The sequence below is a fragment of the Haemaphysalis longicornis genome, unplaced genomic scaffold (genome assembly GCF_048455015.1).
Source record: "Haemaphysalis longicornis isolate Haplotype H1 unplaced genomic scaffold, Haemaphysalis longicornis Haplotype H1 scaffold_1, whole genome shotgun sequence".
NCBI lineage: Eukaryota > Metazoa > Arthropoda > Arachnida > Ixodida > Ixodidae > Haemaphysalis > Haemaphysalis longicornis.
In genome coordinates, this window is record NW_027526203.1 from 354,565,425 (window position 1) to 354,587,416 (window position 21,992).

Consider the following 21,992-nt stretch of genomic DNA (forward strand, 5'->3'; position numbering starts at 1 on the left):
AATTTTGAAGTGCAAATGAGGTACAGAGGATTAAAACGACCTGCAAATTTCAAATGCCGTAGTTTTGCATGTATAACCTTTCCCTGCATATTACCCGCACCCCCACTGTCAGTCCATGAATAAAAAAATAAGTATCCCCGCATATTACCTGCACATTTTATGCAGGGAAGGCTGGACCAGAGCTACTAAAGCAAAATGGCACATTTATTGACGCAGAGAAACACACCGATATTTTGCATACTGAATTCATTTTCTGCTCAGATTAAGCCACAATCACTCACTGTCACTGCTCTCGCTAGAACTATCATTTGAGCCGCAGTTGTCACTGTCATACACAATACGATCTTCAGTTCCGTCCATGCTGTTTGTAACGCAGCATTTCTTAAAGCTTTTAAGGGGGGACACTGGTCTTGAGGACCGAAAATTTGCCAAAAAATCAATTTTCTGTATTAATTTTATTTGCAGTCTTTGGGTCCCAAAGAATGTACCTGCAAAATATTATAGCTGTACCTTAAATATTTACAAAGCTGTCACCATTTGAAGTTGGCTAAATGGCCATTTTCCCCTGCATTTCCAAACTTTGTGCCTTGTTTTCTCAAAACCAGTTTTTTTCCCATGAGGTCAACTGTCGGGTACAATATCTTGGGGTGTACTGGTCAGATTTGCGTCATTCTTGCTGCATTTGAAAGCTTAAAGGAGCACTGACACCAATTTTCGGCGTTAATATTATTGCACAGTTCGCTTCCTTCACTCAACAGAATACCCTGGCTGAAATATGAGCGGCCTGGGACGCGAAGAACATAGTTCAATTGGATCGCATTTATCGCGCCGACAGAGCAGAGCGCGGAGCGGCACTCAGCAAATGGACAACAGCGTGACATCACTCCAGGAGAGGAAAAATAAGTGACGCGACAGCGCTCGTCAAAAACTCGTGACGTCACTTCACGCGCGCGGCCCCACGAGCGACGAGCGGGCGCAACACCCTCTCAAGCGGGCGCTGGTGACGTCCGCACAAAGCGGTGAGGTCAAACCGGGAGGCTGTCATATGCGCCGTTCGGGATGAAAGCGCGGGAATTTGAAACAAACGATTTTGAGGCAGTTCAATGTAATTAACTATCACGCGCTGAAGTATTGGAAGTGCTGTTTCAGGTTCGCCAGACCATTAAGCATCGATAAAGGCAATAAAAGTCTAACATAAAATTTTCGTGTCAGTGCTCCTTTAAGAACTGAACAGTGCAATAAAAGCAGAAAAATATAAAATTTCTTTGTACTAGTGCAATTTTTTATTCATTTTGTTATACGAAAACATTGATAATTGATGACCTGACATTTGATAAGTTCAGAGCAATTGCAGAAACAGTGATAAAATTACTGTTGTGGTATAGTTGCACTCCCTGGTCCTTCGAGAGCACAGAGGAACAAGAATTATTCAAGTATATCATCAGCAGATAATTAAAACATTGCCCGAAATGGAATGACATAACATGTTGCAAAACTCTGAACTTAGACTATATAGATGAAAACTGACTGCATATTTGTGCTCAGGATGTTAAAACACACTTAATGTGCAAATTTCAAGGAGATCGGTTCAAAAATAACAAAAATGTCTTCAAGACCAGTGTCCCCCCTTAAGAACCATCTCGCCTGGAATCGCCTTCCATGCCTTGACGATCCACTTACAATACAGCGCCACATCAGGCCTACAGACGCGGCCTGTCGGCGTTATGGTGTAGAGACCTTCAGCCATTCATTCAGCGTAAAGACCTTTGATGTGTGCTTTAAATGGTCTATTCAATGAAACATCAAGAGGCGTCACCGCCTACTTTTCTTCATGAATGCAGTATGCAGTTATTATACAGCAAAGAGGTAAAAGGTAAAAGCAGTTTACATTAAATTAAGCTGCTAAAAATAGACCAGTGTGGCGGCGAAAGCCACCGCCTCATTTTAAACAAAATTCTATCATCGTCATAGTATGGATTGGTGTTTTCATGTTGTTCTTGATTATTGGCACATTAACTCTTTACTCTTGAATGGCGCTTTCTCTTTTGTGGAAAGCTCTAGCTGACTTGCCTAATATTTTTCTCAGGTTGTTATATTGTTCAGCTATGTGTGAAAAATGAACACTGTCAATGGGATCAGGGTGGCTTAGTCGCTGTTGCTGCTGTGGGGGCCTCACGGCACAATGTGCATTGCCATGAAGCTGCACCAAAGGAAATACCTTGCATATAATCCGTACCGCTACTTTACCCCTAAAATTTTTGTATTTTTGGTGTGGGTTATACGCGTGACAATGCGGTGTGCGTGTTTTCAGCTGATGAAGCCCTAAAACAGTTTAACAGTTTTCACACAGTCTGGAATGCCTCTACTGTTGAATGAATTGTTGACTGAAGGAAAAATATTTAAAACAGAATGGTTCTTTGGCCTAGCAGGCAAAAAAGAAATGTGTTCACAAAAATAGAAAATATATATACACACACGTGTGCACACGTGAATGTATAAACGTTTACTTGTACATACCTACAAACATGTGCACATATTGGCCCCTTTATTTACAAACGCCCAGTGGGAGAGCAGTGTGTCATGGGTGTGGGTGTTGTTGTCAGGGATGATCCACTGTTGGATGGTGTGGATGTGAGGTTGCAGGTATTGGGCACGTAAATCCTGGGCAGTCCCACAGCATATGGTCTGTGGTTGGGCACATCGCGCACGTGGAACAGCTGAACCCACTGCGCACATGCGACAGCTGACCGTGGGTTTTTGTTGTTCCCAGTACGTGTCTCTGTTGCTGTCTTCGGCAGCTCAAGGGTCCGCAGCGTTGGTGAGCTTGCCACATAGGGAGCACATCTTCCATCAGTGCAGACCCAGCACAGCCCCATAAATGAGGACCTGAGCACTACGCGTCAGACCTCATGGCAGGGGCGCTCATTGGTAGGGACATGCTGCCCCTAAAGGGCGCACCTCCGCTTTTGCTTGGTTGCCCAAACTTTGGATGTTGGGTCATCTGTTGCGAGCGTGCTCTGGTTTGCCAGGATGGAACAGTCGCCCATGTGCTCGCTCACTAATGCCCATGCAGCTACGCTGCTAGTGCCACTGGCTTAATCTGGCACACTGTCCACCCTCACCTGCAATGCCATTTTGATGATACAGGCAAGTGTGCCCACTCTGGGGGTGCCTCTCTGCTGCCTGTGTAAATGAGCATGTCTCCTTGCACACCTCGATTACTGCGCACAGCTGTCATGGTGGACGGTTCGAGTTGGCGTGGGTTAAGTTGGTGCTCATACCCACGTATTTTCCTCCATGTGCTAATTGGTGAGCTCGCAGTCAGCCTGGCTCTCTGAGTGGTGGGACCCCAAGTAGCGGCTGTGAGCACACGGTTCCGGGTCCTGTCAGTATGGGCAGCTGCTGCCCTGCACTCTGCTTCATAATACTGCCGATGGCACTCTTTGGAAAAGGGTTTAGGAAATTTGAGTAGCACATCTAGTCAGGGTTTTAATGGCCGTGGCAACTTCGCTGTATCTGGGGGATAGGTTTGCTATGAGAGTGAGAAGTCTTCTGCTCACTGTTGTGTTTTGGTGTCGTAGTTCATTGCCCTCGTTGTGCACCTCAGGGAAGGCTTTGAGGGAAGAATGCTGGAGTACCTGTTAAATTCTTCAGCACTCGTGTCACGGTAGGCCCGTTATTGCATGGAGACATCGGAGGTGGACTTCCAGTTTTTTGTTGTGTGTTTAGTTCAGCACCAGGCAAGCTGCTTCATATTCTGCCTTGGAGATGCGTGTTGCCAGGCACAATGTTCTAACGGTGCGTGTAGTGCGCCAAAGTGGTTGCTGATGCGGTGAATGAGGTGGAGGTGTTGGCACCACATTGACCTGCTGACGAATCCACTCCTTCAGTTCACCAATCTCGCTGAGGTGTCACAGAGGATCCTTACCTTACCACTCCGCTGGACACGTGATGGCTTTACCAGCCAATGGGAAACTGACTTGTGCTTAGTCAGGTTTATAGCTTCTCCACCAGTGGAAACTTGGTGGTCATTTTGAGTGACAGCTGCATGCCAGTGATTGATTTGCAGTGGTTAATGGTGCCCAAGGCTTGGTGCTGGATGTCCTGTTCCTCTGCTTTGGTTAGGTTTGTGCCTTCGGGGTCCGCCCACAGTGTGATGTCATTTACGCAGAGGGTCAAGCCAAGGCATGAATTTTTAAGTAGTTCCGCTGCCAGTCTCCTCATCATGACGTTTAAAGAGTGATAGGGTGGCACCTCTGAAATTGGGAACGTTTTCGGCTTACTTGAGTGGAACTTGACTGCTAACGTTTGGGCCGCTAGGAGTGGTCACAAAAATTCATATGTCGGCCCCAACCCCCTTGGAAGCCATCAGTAGTGTCAGATGTGACACCGTATCGGCCTTTTTGTAGGTTGTGCCAGGAGGTTGCCTACAATATTAAGGTGCCCCAACGCCAGCCTCCCACCAGCTTGCACAGTGGTAAAATGCTACCTTGCATGCACAGCCCTGGCCGGAAGCCAGTCTGGGATGAATCGAAAGAGCCTGGGTTCTCCTCCTCGAGTTGGCGTGTGGGCCGAGTCAGCACCATGCACTTGTCGATGTTAGAGCTATAGGTCAGAGGCTCTTGGTGCTACGTATTTGGGTTTTTCCCTCCGCTTTGAGATGGGTTAGATGACCGAATGCCTCCATTCTGCTGCAATGTTCCCAGTTCTCCAAATCTGGCTCAGCCCGTCTAGCAGCATGTGCATCTGTGTGGGTCATAAATAATAGAGAAGCACGAGTCAAGGTTGAGGAGCATTTGCACTGTCTCTGCTTGGGGCACTATACATTCTGGTAGCATCTATGGCCACGGTCAGCTCTTGGATGGTGAATGGCACCTCGGCTCTCTGATTACTGGCTGGTTGCCTTGGGTCTGTTCAAATGAATAATTGTGGAAGGAATTTCTTAGGTGCGGCTTCCTCAAATTCCTCCGACGTCAAGTCTAAGGCCACTTGCATGTTGAGTGTAGTCATGGCTTGGTGGGTTTGCCATAATTTGTGTTGGTGGGTTTGCCATAATTTGTGTGAGTGCAGAGATGCTTATCAAAGGTTTCTCAGTGTTCAAACCACCTCAAGTAGGCAAGCTGCTTGGCACATATTGTTGGGTCTGTGTGGTTTTGTTTCAAGCTCAGAGAAGAGGCCTGTATTGCCAGCCACCGGCTAGATGGGCCTTGTGGAGACTCTCCCATGTGGTTCATAGGCTGCTCAAATGTTTATTTGGAATAGGAGTCAAATCGTCATGAGGACGAGACTAACTAGAAGGAGAGACCAAATAGGGGTAGCACTGCACATCCAGCTGGATGGGTGTGCAGTGTTAAAGAAAAGCAATAAAGAAAAAAATATGCTAGGCTAAAGATGAAGTTTTTAACCATTTGTTTGGCTTGATGTAATTTGCGCTGCAGAAAAAAAAAAGGAAAAGGGGGGGTAGAGAGATTAATGCTCCTGGTCCTATGAGGCATGGGGTTTGTGTATTTCACTTAGTCCACAAATGAGAAATCATATGGGAAAGCCACCGTTACGACATGGCCAATGCAGCCGAACTGGAAGAGGGGCTGGCCTTGGTGCAAAGTCAGTGTTTATTTATATTATAGTCCTAGTATTTTATTCTGCAGAAAATTTCATTGTTTCGAGCTCCACAAGATTGCCGTTAACTGAATACCAAGTGGTGTTTGTGAAAGATTGAAAGGTTTGGGTATTCACACACCGTTACTGATTTTTTGTCTGGATATGGTGGTTGGATAAGGCAATGGTTGCACTTGTTACGTGATCCCAGAATTGTTAGTGAGAACAACATATGTTTTGACAGCTGTATTTATGAATGAGGCCACTGGAGTGAGAGTATTGGTGTTTCTTGCCACTGTGTCGCATAAATGCTCAGCGAGGAGTGCGGTGGCATTTTGAACGTGCAGACAGTTTTAGCCAATGTGCAAGCTCTAAGTAACTTGGGTGTGGGGGTTTGGGCACAGGATGTTAACTGCCTCGAAATGAGATGAGTGCAGTGAGAGCAGTGGACGTGAAAGGTACGCAGCCGTCTCTGCAAACCTGCGGTTGCCATGCAGACGCAGGCTGGCCCCGAGCGGGTGGAGCTTCCGGTGCCCCGGCTGGGGTCGACGCGGCTGCTGCTGGGACCCGAGGGGGCCCCGCCGGGCGAGCCGTGGCTCGAGGAGGTGGCTGCGCGGGCGGCCCACGGGGGCGCCCTGCCCCTCGCGTTCCGCACACAGCTCAGCTGCGTCAGCGCCGCCACGGACAACAGCGTGCGGCCCCTGGCTGTTCTGCTGGGTGGGTCTCCATGGCCCAACCCCTGAACTGCCAGCAGGGGGGAGGAGGTCACTTTTTCTCTGCACAACCGTTGCATGGGGTGCTCCTTCACCCCTACCCAACAGCTGAATGAGCAACTTGGGAATTCGCTAAGTGCATGACCCATTTCTCTGTTGCTGGGGTTGGGAGCCAAGATGCTGCCTTCAATTCTAAGACAGGGTATCGTCCCAAAATGAGTAGTGGTATCTTCGGCTGGTTGCGGAGTCTGAGTACTGAGAGTGGTTCTCATTGTGAGAGGCAGACCACACGATTGCTATCTTGTGCACAATTATTTTCTCGGGCAAAGGGGTCCTAAACACCTTCCCTGGATGATATGCAGTTAGCAGCTAGTCAAATTGCAGGTTGCAACTGCCTGACCATTATTTGCCATTTCTGGGTGATTTGTAGAACCCTTCCCCAAAGCCACTATTTTAAGTTTTTAAACCTGCAGCTAAATTTGATAGTAGGGGTGTGCGAATATTGAAACTTATGAATGTCAAAGCAAATAACGTGATATTCTATTTGGCTTCAAATCCAATAACACTGCTTGAAAAGTTAGAATATTTTTGTACTATATCGAAGTTCGAAAATGCCAAGGGACAGTTGTTTCAGTGAACTCGAATGCATAAAATTATTTTTGGGGGAAAACAAGAAGGGCCTTGCTAAATACACATGAAAAATATGTTCTGTATGATGACTTTTACCTAGTTGGGCACAGGATGTATAGTTGTTTCAGTGAACTCGAATGCATAAAATTATTTTTGGGGGAAAACAAGAAGGGCCTTGCTAAATACACATGAAAAATATGTTCTGTATGATGACTTTTACCTAGTTGGGCACAGGATGTATAGTAAGAGTGGCTGCGGTGAACCACCACAAACATGCACCTACCATCTTCCTAAATTAGCAGTGATAGGCTTTCCCGCATGCACCGGTGACGTGTGGCTAAAGGGCATGAGGCAGGGGCTTATGAAGCCCCGAATACGACTTTCAAGGGATTGCGCGAAAGCGTCGTATGACTGGGATGCCGTATGACCGGGGTGCGGGTAAATGTCGGCCTAGTAGACGGTTTCACGCGACAAGTGGGCTAAGAACTTATTTAAACTGTCATATGTAGCGTGTTCCTGCGTGATTTGTGAACATTTAGCTAAAACCCCAAGAAAATAAAAGGAAACACCTATTTTGTGCCCCCCTTCCCTCCACAACGTCAGAGCTAGCCCGCCAGCCCCGCGCCTTGCGCACGCGAGATAAGGCTGAAGTGGTCGAGCAAATTGAGAGGGGAAAAGGCGAGTGCGAAACGAACCATAGTACCAGGTGGCAATGGAAAAAAAGCAGCAATGGAGGGAGCGGAGCAACAACGCCGCTTTGAAAGACTGATCAGCAGAGAGCAAAGATAGAGGGAGACAGAGCGTTGTGAAAGGAAGAAACTTGGATAGAGCGGGCGAGGAAGGCGGGTGCTTGGTCATCGGCTTCGTGACTTTGCACCTGTTTTTCTTAATAAAGTTTGCTTCCTCCCTTTCTTCCTTTGGTCATCGCCGCAAGGTTGCATCGTATGTGTGTTTGCGTTCGTCAGTGGCTCTATGGGAGCTTCTAATTCATGGTCCGCCAGCCACCTGAACTTTGACTCGTGGTTGGCGCATAGGTGTACTGCTGCCGCATGGGGCCGTCGAAGGTCGGCTCCCGCTCGCGAGTACCCGCCTGCTTGCTTGCGTCTATTCAGCAAGTGGTCTGGCCCGCCTGCGGACCTTAACACACCAAGCAGCGTCAAACGGGGGTTAAGAATAAAGAAAGGTCGAAACAAGGCGGCGAAGCGGTGTAAAAAATGGGAAAAGTGCCGGTTTATTTGCACCAGGGTGTTATGAAGCGGACCGCATGTGCCTGAGCGTCTTATCATCGGGTTTTTAATGCATTGTTTCTATGGGGAGTTTGCCAAGACCGCGGTGATCCGTCATAAGAAGCAGGTCGTTGTAAGTCCCGGGGACGTATCAGCGGGGTTCCACTGCATTAGGCATGAAATGTGCTTTGCCAAACCCATAATCAAGATTGTTGTGAGTGCTTGCGGGACACTGAAGCGCAAGTGTTTTACAAATAAAATTCACATGTTAGTACTTTGAAAGGGAACTCGCAAGCAAGTGCCAAGTGGGGATGATACCACTATGTCGTGAGGGCATGCGGGCCAGGATTTAAAAAGTCCGTCTGCTTTTTCATGCATTGCGCTTCCCTATACATTGTTTCCTTCGCAGTACTGGCATGAACGTTCATGGAATTGCCGTTTAGGTTTGGGTATTTGTTTTTAAAACAAATTCAAATTCTAGTATGTATGGGCTCACTACACTAATACTGGAACACTTGTGCCCAAGGCTGCCACATAAGAGGACAGTTTGCATCATGTAAAATGTAATATCATCGTTAAATTAAAAAAAAAAGCAGAATAGCTCCTCTATATTTGCCTTATATGCAGGAAAATTGCTTAAACCATGTTAAACGAGCCTTTTTTTTTAAAATTAAATTGTAAATTTCAGTTTTCTTACAAGAAATCGCTAAATATTTGGTTTGGTTTGAATTTGTTAGCTTCTATTTGCAGCTATTCGAACAAAAGCATAATTTGCTTGGCATTCACTTCAAAACCAAAAATTGCCATGTACACAACCCTACTTAAAACCATGGGATTTGGCTGTCTATGTGCGGGTAAAATGTAAACTTGCCCTAGTTTAGTAAATAGAATTGTGGTCTCAAAGGGGACTTACTGTACATGTGTTAATCAAGAACTTCAGTTTAACTGCTGAGAATGCTGAAGTTGGAATGAATTCAAGCTCGATAGAGGGCCAGCCTGAGTGGCATTTCAACTACTTGAAGCCGCCATAGTGCTGGGGCATTTAGACAGTCATGGCTTAGTGGGCTGATGCATTATTCTGGAGTTGTACGCAGTCCCACTTGGCGGAATTCCCATTCCCTACGTAGAGTTTCTTTTTTTTACACTGCACAGGATTTTCGCCTTCAAGTGGATGTGTTATGTTATGTAAAGGAAACAGCTGTCAGGCTATGCACAGTACACACTGTTACCATTGCCTTTACCACAAAAGTGTGGGAAAGGGGTAGCAATCTTATTCAGAGAGCATTCCCTTTGGGTCAACATTGTTTGTATGAGAGTGTACCGTGCTTCACCAAATCTTCTACTATTTTGAAAATGTGCCTGACGTGGAGCAAAGCATTGCGACATTGTCCAGCACCTTGTAACACTTGATGTGTTTTTCAGAACCCATTACAGTTGAGATGGAGCTGCACAATCCTCTGCAGATAGCCCTGCAGCTGACCAGTGTGTATCTGCTGTGGAGCTTCACGCCTTCCGGTAATCACGAGGTCATCAGAAATGACGACGACCTGGCCCAGGTGAGTATTTCAGCATGGCTGCCATGTGGTTGTTCATGCCTAATTGGGGTTCGTGACTTTGCACTTGTTATGCTCGACACTGGATCATTACCAATCAACAAGGACGCAGATTCGATTCCCAGCCGCGGTGGCTACTTTTCTGATGGAGGTGAAAAGCGAAACGCCTGTGTGTTCGAGATTTTGGAACACGTTAAAGATCCCTAGGTGGTCAAAAAAGCCTCCACTACGGCACGCCTCATTGCCTGTGTAGAATTGGCGCGTTAAACCTCATGATCACTCATTACCAATCGAACTTCAATAGCCCCTGAATATTAGCAGAGGTTCCCCTCAAGTGCTTCACAAAATTTTGTGCACACATTATTGAAAATTGCTGAAATTAGTGTAGTCACCAGCATACCTCGGCAAAGTTGGCGCGGCTCACTCAAACTCGCTCACAATTTCTTTTTCGAATCACCACTCACTCAAACTCAGACTCAATGCTCAGCAGCACATCTTCGCTCACTCAAACTCAAACTCACATTGAGCACAAAACTCAGAACTCACTCGGACTCAAAACTCAAAATGTACTCATAACTCAAAATGTACTCAAACTCAAAATGTACTCAAAACTCAAAATGTACTCAAACTCAAAATGGACTCAAAACTCAAAATGGACTCAAAACTCAAAATGTACTCAAACTCAAAGTGTACTCAAACTCAAAATGGACTCAAAACTCAAAATGTACTCAAAACTCAAAATGAACTCAGAAGTCAAAATGGGCTGAGAACTCAAAATAAATTTAGAACTCAAATGGCCTCACAACTTTCTCGTGCTAGGAATTTACTTGGGCTCAGATGGACTCTGATTTCATTAGCATTCAGTGTTTTCAAATTCACGCGTGGTAAAAATATTACGGGTGCAAATTCGTGAGCTCAAACTCTTGCATTCAGCACGACATGACACCGTAGCTCCTGTGAGGTCGGAAACAATTTTCGTTGCAGATTTATTACAGCTATACCTGCTTCCTATGATGACTAGCGCTGGTTGCAAGCAATTGTCTGTATATATTGGATACCAAACAAATGATGTAGGCTCCGTGTTCATGTTCATGACAGAGGCGGTCCAGACTCGATGGTGTGCTGGGTCCCTGGGTCGAAACAAGCAAGATTGGGTGAGGGGACGTGCGCTCACTGCTCCGTTCATTTACGTCGAAGCTGTTTAGGGTTACGGTTCCGTGCATTCTTGCTCTGCATCCTGAAAAAACGCCTTTTGTCAAAGTGAACAGTCCCCGCGAATCTCTGAAGCGTGAGGCGTTCATGGATATGCCTTTGCTTTTTTAATGCGTAGCATTCTTTGCCGAGTACCCCCCCTCCTCCTACCCCCACCAGGATCGTGTAACTCCCAGCATTTACATAAAAATGCAGATATCACGGAAGTTCAACCTGTAATCATAATAAAAGCGTAGAGAATTGATCAGACTAAGTATTAAAAAACTAAAAAAAAAGAAATAATATGGAAAAAATGCCGAAAATGGCGACCGTGCAACACGAGAGTCATGGGTAGTCTGAGATTGGGTTAAAATTCAGAGAGATGTGGCGCTAAAGAATGTGGGGTATCAAATTGAGGGTCTCGAGGAAGGAAATCATGTGGGACAAACAAAAAAGTGCCTAGTTGTTTGCTGAGGCGCTTGTATTAGTTTTTATTAGCATTTGCTAGGTGGGATGAGCTCTCGTAGCTCGGAAAAGCACTACATTATTGTTGTAAGCAATTACCGCCACCGCACCCAGCTGTTAACTTCCGGCATGCGCGCGTGTGCGTGTGCGAGTGTGTGTGCCCGTGCGCGTGCGTTTGCGTGTGTGTGCGTGTGCGTGCATGCATGTGTGTGTGTGTGTGTGTGTGTGTGTGTGTGTGTGTGTGTGTGTGTGTGTGTGTGTGTGTGTGTTGCGTCAGTCATCTGTTCTTTCATTGTGTTTGACATGTAGTCGTTGGAGAACTGTAGAGCCCGAGTTAATTCTTTTCCTTTACATTGTTATCATGTGCTAGCTTTGATATCTTGCGCTGATTTCTTATTGTAATAAAATCAGTTCGAGCGCACACACAAACTGCACTTGCTTATTTTTCTGAAGTGTTTCCTTCTGTCGCCATCTCTGTTTATGTCGTGGTGGCTCTGTTGCCTCCTACACTCTAGCAAGGAGTTAATGTCTCACATGTAATTGGCCAATTCTGGGTTCGAGTGCACGTTGGTACGCTGTGGGAAGGAAATTACGGACACGAAATGCGGCCGCAAGGCTTATTCATAAACAAATGTGAAATTCGCCTTTCTGATAAGCTCTGATGCCCCCTGTTACCTATGGTCGTCCACAATTTCCACGACACCATATGTGTCGAAGAATTTGCTTGTTTGTTAGGACACAGGGAAATGGAGGAAGTAACGTTTGAATGGCAGTTATTAGCAGAGAGTTTTTGAGTCTGGTGATTTAAGTTCGAGAGCTTGGCATGGCTTTTGTTTTTACCCCATGCCATCCTGCCTCTATGATTCAGCAATTAGACGCCAATATTTTTATTACTATAAACCGCAACCCGCCGCGGTGGCTCAGTGGCTAAGGCGTTGCGCTGCTGAGCACGAGGTCGCGGGTTCGATTCCCGGCCGCGGCGGCCGCTTTTCTGATGGAGGCGAAAAGCAAAAACGCCCGTGTGTACGAGATTTCGGCGCACGTTAAAGATCCCCAGGTGGTCGAAATTAAACCGGAGCCCTCCACTACGGCGCGCCTCATCGCCTGCGTTGCGTCGGCGCGTTAAAACCCTACAATCAATCACTCAACTATAAACCGCATTGATGGACATCTCTGGACAAACCTTCGCATGTATATAGCACAACTGCCTTACGGGTTGGAAAGGAATTTTGGTTAAACCCGGCCCAGCAATTAAAGAAAGATGCCTTTTGCTAGATCCTCATAACTATAACCAGGAAGCATTTTATATTTGTCCCACATGGTCCCCCTCGACGAGACCTTTAATTTGATACCCCAGACACCCTAGCAGGATCATATGGAATTCATACCAGTCAAGCTAACCATGACTGTCATGACTGTAACCAGGACGCATTATTTTAATGTCCGACGTGATTCCCCTAACTAAAACCTTCAATTTGACACCCCACATGCTTTCGCGGCCTCACCTTGAGTTTAACCTAATCTATGACTCATAATGACTATCTCATGATTAGAACCACAAAGCTTTCTTTATTTGTACCACGTGATTCCCCTCGTCAAGACCATAAATTTGATATCCTACACGCCCTAGCCGGGTCACTTCGAATTTTAACCCAATATAAGACTCGCCATGACTATCTCATGGTTATAACCAGGAAACATTTTTGTATTTCTCCCACGTGATTCCGCTCATCAAGACCATTAATTTGATACACATCACATCCTAGCAGAATCAATTCGAATGTTTAACAAATCAATGACTAACCATGACTATCTCATGATATAGCCATACCGCATTTTTGTCCCATGTGATTTCGCTCATCGGAACCTTCAATTTGATGCCCCGCACACCCAGTGGCGTCACTGTGAATTGTAACCTAATTTATGAGCCACCTTGACTATGTCAGGATAATAATCAGGAAGCACGTGATTACCCTCGTCGAGACCTTCAATTTGATATGCCACACGCCCTACCGTCATGAACTTGAATTTTAACCGAATCTATGACTAACCATGACTACGTTATGATATAACCATAACGCATTTTTGTCCCGAATGATTCCCACATCGAGACCTTGAATTTGATTCCCCACATGCCCTCGCAGTGTCATTTTGAATTTTAACCCAATCTATGACTCATTATGACTGCCTGATGACTACAATGAGGAAGCATTTTTTTATTTATCCCGCGTGATTCCGTTAATCAGGACCTTTCATTTTATACCTTACATGCCTTAGCATCATCAGCTTGACTTTTCAGCCAACCTAATGCGGTCATTATTCTGTCTAAAGGGGCATTGCCCAGTCAATACAGCTAATTCATTTGAAACAGCAGAAAGGACAGCCCCCGCCCCCTTTTCCCCCCGGCTCTCACCTCTTCCTTTGTGACCCCTAGTATATCAAGCCGTTAACAGTAGCAGGCGAACAACCAGCAAGCAAGCGCCGCCGTGCGCTTTCCCACCACCCTTTCCCACCCTCTTAGTGGATCCATCAGGAGGAAAAGTTAAGACAACCCTTTTTTATGACCTCACAAGTCAATTACCACTCACGCGCCCAGCCGCGAAAACTTGGTATACAGCAAGTGCTTAGGGTCATGAAAATTCAAAAAGAAACTAAAAGCAATCAGACACCCCTTCCTTCCCAACCGATCATGCGGATCGCGAATGGTGCCATACCCGCAGGTATCCTGAATTCTGAGCCCACAGCGACGCATGAAACTTAACAGCCAACTATAACTGCCTGCTGGGCTACTCATATGTACTCAAACTCAAAATGGACTCAAAACTCTTATGTACTCAGAACTCAAAATGTAGTCAAAACTTAATATGTACTCAAACTCAAAATGTACTCAAACTCAAAATGTACTCAGAGCTCAAAATGTACTCAGAACTCAAAATAGGCTCAAACTCAAAATGGACTCAAACTCAAAATGCACTCAGAACTCAAAATGGACTCAAACTCAAAATGTACTCGGAACTCAAAATGTACTCAAACTCAAAATGTACTCAGAACTCATAATTGACTCAGAATTCACTAGGTCTCAGGCGTACTCAACTTCAATCGGACTCAAACTCAGTCGGGCTCACTCGGCTCAAACTCACTCAAGCTCAAACTCACCATGCCACACTAGCCTCGCGCTCACTCAAACTCAAACTCACGCGTGAGTTTGAGTCCAAATGAGTCTGAGTGAGTGGACTCATGAGTGAGTTCGCCGGCCTCTGGTCACCAGTACAGCTGTGCGAATATTCGAAACTTTTGAATATTGAAATGAATAACATTTTCAATTTTGCTTCAAATGGAATAGCGTTGCAGTGCAGTCTACTTATAAGGATATTGACAAAACTGGAAAATCTGATCATTATAACCGATTATCATTATATCTAGACCAGAAAAAAAAAAAAAAAAAGAACGTACTTATGTATTTCCCCATGCATGTTTCTCAGTTACTCACCAGCGATGAGTTAATCAGGGTGAACAGCGCAAGTCATAGTAAAGAACACTTTATGATGGGGTGAAGATCACTTTTTTATGAATACTAGAAAATTATTTAGCCATGCTTAAAAAGTCTGAAATTTGCGCTTGCTTGAGCATCAGCTGAAGTTTGACAATCGCTGTGTGCATTGCTTCCATTTGTTGCCTGTCCTTTGGCAGTCCTTTGGCATACCCGAAACCAATCAGCGACTGGATGGACTGCAGGGCACTTTGTGAAGACATGGGAGCCGGGGTGGTGGTATCACCGTCATCTTCATCCCTATTTTCCAAGTTGCTCAATGTAGCTCTTTGTCCCGACAGCTGCTCCCCGGCAATGTTGTCTTGGTGGACTCTTTGAATGAACTAGCAGTGTTGTCGCGTTCAAAAAGTCTTCCAAGAACGCTGCACTGGCGTTCTCAGCACCTGCTACCGACGTTACTAGATCCATTCCAGTTGTAAAACTCCGCCTGAAAGTGGCGCGTAAACGTGACCCCTGTTTGTTTACGCCCGCATGGTGGTGCTGCTGCCACGGTCAGCCCGATCGGTCGGCTGGGCGGGCGCTTCGTCATGCAGCACTCCGCAGTAACCGGGATGCAAATGGGTTCTTTTCGAGTTGATTGTGTCATAATTTCTGGTTTTAAGCTGGTGGGGCAAGTTCAAAACGTATATATTTACGTGCTTGACGTATGTAAATATCTGTACTGACGCTTTGGTCTGGGTACGCAGTGCTACGGTGCAGTGCTACGCAGTGCTCGGTTCCAACGAGCCCGCCTGACCGCTGTTTGGCTGTCCCTGTTTGTTCTGCGCGCTACATAATTGATAGTACAGTGCATACAATGTTTAGGAGTAGCATGCAAAGCCACAAGTATGGTAGGCAATCTCGCGAGAGTATTAAGGGTCCTCTGAACTAAAATACCGCTAAGATGAGCAAAGCATTGATAACTGACGTTAGGTACCCGCGAGAGCTATCTGAAAATTTGAAACACCAACATGAGCCGAAATTGTATACATTAAATTTTTGGGACTTCAGACTTCATCCGGCATAAATGTATGTCTGCAAGCTGCTGGTTCGCAATGCAGCATTCCGCCGTTTAACGCGAATGGATGTTTTTGAAACGGTTGAGTCAGAATTTCAGGATTTCAGCTCGTGGGGCAGGTTTGGGCTTAGATTTGGGTGCCTGGTGCGCGAAAATTTCAGTACTAAAGTAAATTCTGCGTGCTAGGCACACAACACCAGCGAAGGCCAGGGAGACGGCTGGCATTTGACAAAAACAACACCCGTTTGATAGTTTTCTGGTGGTCTTTGTTTTTGCACGCTAGCAATTCTTTTTATGATGTGAGAATGGGTGTGTCGGGAATGTTCTCTGTCAGCTAGCTAAATTAGAATATAACCTCATCTGCATTCTTGTGCTCCTACGTGGAACAGTTCTAGGACGTCTGCGCCGCTTGTATTTCGTTTTCTAACCAAATCCTTCCTAACTATGCAAAGAACCATTTTTTTCGATTTGTGTACTTACTGCCAGTAGGATTTGACGGCGGTCTTCCTATGCACGATAGCAAAGCCTCTAAACTTCTAGAGGAATTCTCCCGCATGTTAGATGAAAAGAACAGCAGAAGAGGGCACGAGCTATGATTGTAGGTACTATTTTATAGAAACTATAGGCACGCTTGCTCGTTTCACATGCACGGTCAAAGCAGGCGAGTTTCATGCGGCCGCTGTCATCTCTGGAAATGCTTCCCCATAACAATGACGGGTGCATGTGAATATGTGGTTTGCATAGTAAACATACAAATGTTCTATCAGTGCTCAACGTGATCGAAGACGTACCAAAATACATATCTGAAAAGAGCTGTGCCATTCGTGAAGGTGTAATGGGTCCGTGGGTAGATTCTTCTTTTCGTTCGAAGATCACACTAAACTGTGGCCACTGCTTCAACAAGTAGCATAGCAACGCGGCACATTAGCTCATAAAGCACACGGGTTCGATTCCCGGCTGCTGCGGCCGCTTTTCTGGTGGAGGCGAAAAGCGAAAACACCCGTGTGTTCGATATTTCGGCGCATGTTAAAGATCCCCAGGTGTTCAAAATTCATCCGGAGCCCTCCACTACGGCGCGCCTCATCACCTGCGTTGCGTCGGCGTGTTAAACCCTGTGGTTTGTGATTGATTGATAATCAATCAATCAATCACAAACCACAGACGGGCATTTCGGGAGCGCAGTGCGAATGCGAACAAATATGCCACCCACCCACAAACTCACTCCAACATGCGGTTTCACGCGACGGCTGCGTTCCGAAGCCAGCGGACCGGGCTGACCGTGTCGCGCGCGCCGCCATGCGGCGTCAACGGAAAAGCGTCACGCGCCGCGGGCGGGTGTCGCCGATGGTGTGATGCACAAGCTGGCCGAAGCCGTTGTCACATCACGACGTCCAAACGTAGCTGATTATCTTCGGCGCAGATTCTCTTTTTATAACTGCGCCAGCGCGGAGAGAGAGGGCACAACACACAACGCGCCCACCGCTGTCGAGTGCACAACTTCCCTCTTTCTCCCTTCTGGAATCATCGGCACGCCTTAGCACTGGCAAAGCTACACTTGCCTCCTCGAAAGAACTCGAAGCTTCGGTGAAAGCTAAGCGGCGGAGCTTTTATTTTGGTATTTTCTTGCCGGCGAGCCGGCGAGTGGTCGCGTTATCGCCGCTTCGTTCGAGAGAGTTCCAGTGTTTTCTCAGGGCAAATAGAACCGAACTGAATGAATCGGACGACTATAACAAGAATTAGGCACTGTACAAAAAATGAAAAATTTATACGGTACTTTTAGGCGTCGTACGCTCGAGTTTGTGACAGATGGTTGAAGTTACTCAAAACCCATGCACAGAAATTGTGGGAACCTGTGAGATTATTCTTTTGTCTTCTCTTTTTGCTATTTTTCAGGATGGCAGTCTGGATGAAATTATTAGAACGGATGTCTTGAAAGAAGTTCTCCTTGAGCCTGAACAAACACAAAAGGTGAGTGACATCCCCAGGGCATGTTTTATTGGGGGCACTGATCTAAAAGCAACGGGACACGGGGATAATCTGAACCGTCACGTGGATCAGTGTTGAGGTGCTTCTTGTGGATAATGCATACCACATTTTCATATGTATAACCTGCCCCTTTATATCCCTGTTCCTCCATGTAGGGTTTTAGTTCCCTAAAAACTGAATAACTCCATATTTTACCTGAAATATCGCACGTTTTGTACCTCTCAGCTTTAGTTTAAGGCCAACAAAACCCTGTTTGCTGAGAAATTGAAAGTTGGCATTTCTCTCTCCCATTTCTCTTCCATTCTTTTTGTGACATAATAAATTTATAAAGTGCCCAAGGCAAGCTGGAGCCCTACTTTCAATTATATTCGATATTCACAATGTTTCTGAGTGCCTGTTCTCATTGGCCTCCACATTTGTTGCAAAGATTGGATGCAAAGACCAGTTTTGAAGGAAGCCCTCTAGTGGAGTAAGTTTCTGCATAGGGGAAATTTGACATCCACCTTAAATACAGCCTCAACGAAGAAAAGCTGGAAAGCTTGCTCAGAAACTTTGCAGCTAAAAAAAAAATTAATCCTAATCCAGGGCTTGGTTCCAAGTTTTGCTTTTACTGAAAAGTTTCTGAGAAAGCTGTATAGCTTTCTTTTGTAGCTGTAAGGCTGTATGTCAGGTGGATGCCAAATTTTCCCTCCACATGCTGAGCCCAAGGATGTGAGTTCGATTCCAGGCTGCAGCGGCCGCTGCACCTCATCGTCTGTGTAGTGTCAGTGCATTAGACATCGCGGTCAATCAAATAAATCAAAATTTTCTGTCTGCAGAAGTTAGAAGTCAATGAAAAAGTTTTTTTTTTGGATGCCATCTTGGTATGGTAGCGCCCAGGCAAAGGCGGTCTTCAAACATCACTCCTCTAACCTACCCCTGCCGAAGTTTTTTATGGAGGTACTAGTACTGCCTTGAAGCAGGTGTGGAAAAGGCATGCACAATTGGCCAATGAAGATGATAGCCTCCTTGTTTCAAACCGATCGTGCTAATTGTCTCCAACTTTTGCTTCTAGCTGCTGTATATATATGCGGTACTGATAAGTAGGTACAATAGGCTCTCGCATTTACCTGCATGTATTTTTTTACTGTGCTTGTATGCAAGGGGAAACATGTCAGCGAAATCGAAACCGAAACAAAGCTTGTTTACAAGCTTATGATATTCCTATTATATCATTATACTATGTGTATAATATATATAATAACCTCGAGACCTTTCTGTTGAAGTTATTCACCATGTCGTGTGGGTATGACTTCTCAATTTCTGAATGCAAAGTCATGACAGCAGCTGCTTGTCTGCTGTTTTTGGAGTGGGAGGAGTCATATGAGAGGAAGCACTTGCTGTTCCAGGACTTGCGTCATAGCAGATATGGCCAATGCCGAAACATGGTTAATTAAGCGGCAGCTTGCACGTAAATGCTACGCCTTGGGCACTGTTCTGTGCATTCTTTTTGAACGTCCTCTATTTTCATTCAAGCTGACATTACTATTGACTGATGGTTTTTACTCAGTTCTAAATTTTGTGGCTCGCTCATTTATCCAATTGAACCGTGCTTTATTTATTCTTTGCCTGCTCTGATATTCTTCCACTGGGGTTGTAGATGGGGGCTGCGAATGGGTCAGGGAACTCTGCCAGTTTGGATTGGTGATGTCTCTTCTTGGAGCCAGGCGCAGTAGCAGTGGGCCATCAGGACCGGTGCGTGTGGATGCGCAGGTTCAGCTGCAGGTGTGCCCGCTGCAACAGGGTGAGCTTCACGTGGAGGGCCTGGCGTACAGCCTCGGCCTCTCGGAGGCGCAGCGGGAAGCTGCCGCACCTCTGGGACCACTGCCGAGCCCAGTGCAGGGATACCAGCAACTGACCCTGCCTACCAGGGGGTCCCTGGCCCATCCTTCAAAAGGGTCACGGCCCGATTTGCGCCTCCACCCCACCATAGTGGGACCCATGCCTCTGCTCACGGTCAGCCCTTGTCTAGCCGTGCACAGTTCCTGCAGCCTGCTTGTGCTCACGAGGGGGTTGGGATTCGGGAATCTCGACGGTTGCTTTCCATTTCTGTGGCCATGGCGAAATGTTCTATTATCGGGAGGACGACGAAGCACATTTAAATAAGTTGCTGCAGAATGTCTTGAGCAGTGTTCACTGTACAGCATGATATTTCCTGCTCTTCAGCAGAAATATTGGTGGCTGTTACTTTTTTCGAGTGCTCGGCAGCACGCATGCTGTAGGGAGTATAATTAGAAAGAAGTCCTTCAATTGAAGTCACTACTGTTTTCGTGGCCTTTTTCACATTTCAACAGGTGGGCAGCTGCTCCTTTGCACACAGGCGGTTTTCATCTTCTCTGAACATGAAGACGGCCACACATCATTACGGATGACTTCCTCGTCCATTGGCTGCCCACCTGCCTGTATTAGTACAGTTAACTTTCAATAATTTGAACTCACTTAATTGGAATTTTCTGTTAATTGGAAGTGATGTTCCGGTCCTGGAAATTTTACACGCAATTCAATAGAAGGAATCGCTCGATAATTCAAAGCTAAAACCCAATATATCAATTAATTGGAACTTATTTCGAACAAAAGGCATCAAAGTGACTGTCATCTCTTAATAAAATTTGAAATTTGTAAGTGCCAAAACACCGCCGTGCTCTGCACTATGTCGGTGCCATTGCAACTGAGGCAGCGCACAGCCGTAAAGCAGCAGCTCAGCTTAGACTCGCGCCAATGTACGCATCTGTCTGTTTTCTGGTCCTTAACCTTCTTTGTTGCGCACAGCTCCATGTGAGCAGTTTGTGTGGTGGATGCTTCAGGCTTCCAATTTAGTGATAAGTCTGAGCTATCAGGGCGAACCGCATCGTACACTCGAACTGCCTACAAAAGGCGAATTTCTGAACAAAATCAAAAAGGGAGACTTGTTGCTGACTAATGGCAATGCTGTTGTGCTTTCTGTTGAATTGGAAGCTTGAATAAGTCGAAGTTTTCTGCAGTCACCGTGAACTTCGTATTAACGAAAGTCGACTGTATGCTGAATTAGCTTTACTGCTATTGTCTTATACACGCGTTCACGAGAACGTTGTGGGAAGTTTAAAGTAGGGTTGTGTGAATATTTGAAACTTTTGAATATCAAAGCGAATAATATCATATTCGATTTGACCATTGGATCGAATACAACTATTTGAAAACTTCGAATATTTTCGAAGTATTTCGAAGTCCGTGCTAACACATGAAAGAAATAAAACAACGAATTGGACGTGATAACCCGGAGCAGAAAAAGGTAATCTTTATTTGTAAAGTGACCTTCTCCACTTTCCGCCTATTTTATGGTGACCGCCGTGTTGCAAAGGCCGCAGAAGTCTGGCAACAGGCTACCCTCGAGTTTCACTCGCTGGTTCCGACAAACGCAGCTTGTGGATTCTTTGATTTCAAGCCGCTAAAAATTTCTCTTTTCAAGAGAGCTCTTTTCAAGAGAGTTGTTCCGAAAAGCATCCACAGCTTTCACAAGTGATGCCGCTAGTGCTTGCATGCAACTTCTCCTCGCCCAGCAACAGCAGAGTCATGGGGAGGAGTCTGTATTTGCACGGAACCCCCTTCGGGCCATCAAGTCTAAGTTTGGAGGCGTAAAAATGCAGGTTCCGTATGCCCCGAGCACAACACTAGACCTCTGATTCAAGGTAGTGTGCTATGACACCACTTGTGAATAACAGCGGCTGAAACGTGAGCTCTGGTTGGCTGTGGAGAGGAGCCTGCCTCAAGAAAGGGTCGAAGAGGAGAGCCGAGTGTAAGCTTTGCATCTGCACAAGCTGCGTCACGAAGTAGGGATGATGGAGTGTATTCGAAACTTTGGCTGGTTTGTGCACTGCGAAAACTGGCTCTGAGCAGATGGACGAGGAAGTTGAGGAGCACCTCCATGCGCCTATTTGGCCTCGTGTGGGCAATCCTTTCCTCTGGTGGGAATGTGTTGGTACAGCTAGGTACCCCTTGCTGTCCAAGGTAGCTCAGCTTTACCTCTCAGTGCCAGCTACCCAGGTGTCCAGTGAGGGGCTATTTTCC

At 46.0% G+C, this 21,992-nt stretch overlaps 1 protein-coding gene across 1 annotated transcript in view; it reads left to right on the plus strand.

Moving 5' to 3' along the window:
• The window catches only part of L(3)76bdm (trafficking protein particle complex subunit 8 homolog l(3)76BDm), a 117,009-nt gene that overhangs the window by 38,858 nt on the left and 56,159 nt on the right, over positions 1 to 21,992 (plus strand). Inside the window, exons 14-17 of the mRNA XM_077686037.1 lie at positions 6,096 to 6,315; positions 9,590 to 9,723; positions 17,817 to 17,891; positions 19,662 to 19,904. Of these exons, the coding sequence (XP_077542163.1) occupies positions 6,096 to 6,315; positions 9,590 to 9,723; positions 17,817 to 17,891; positions 19,662 to 19,904 (672 nt within the window). The remainder of the gene's footprint in view (positions 1 to 6,095; positions 6,316 to 9,589; positions 9,724 to 17,816; positions 17,892 to 19,661; positions 19,905 to 21,992) is intronic.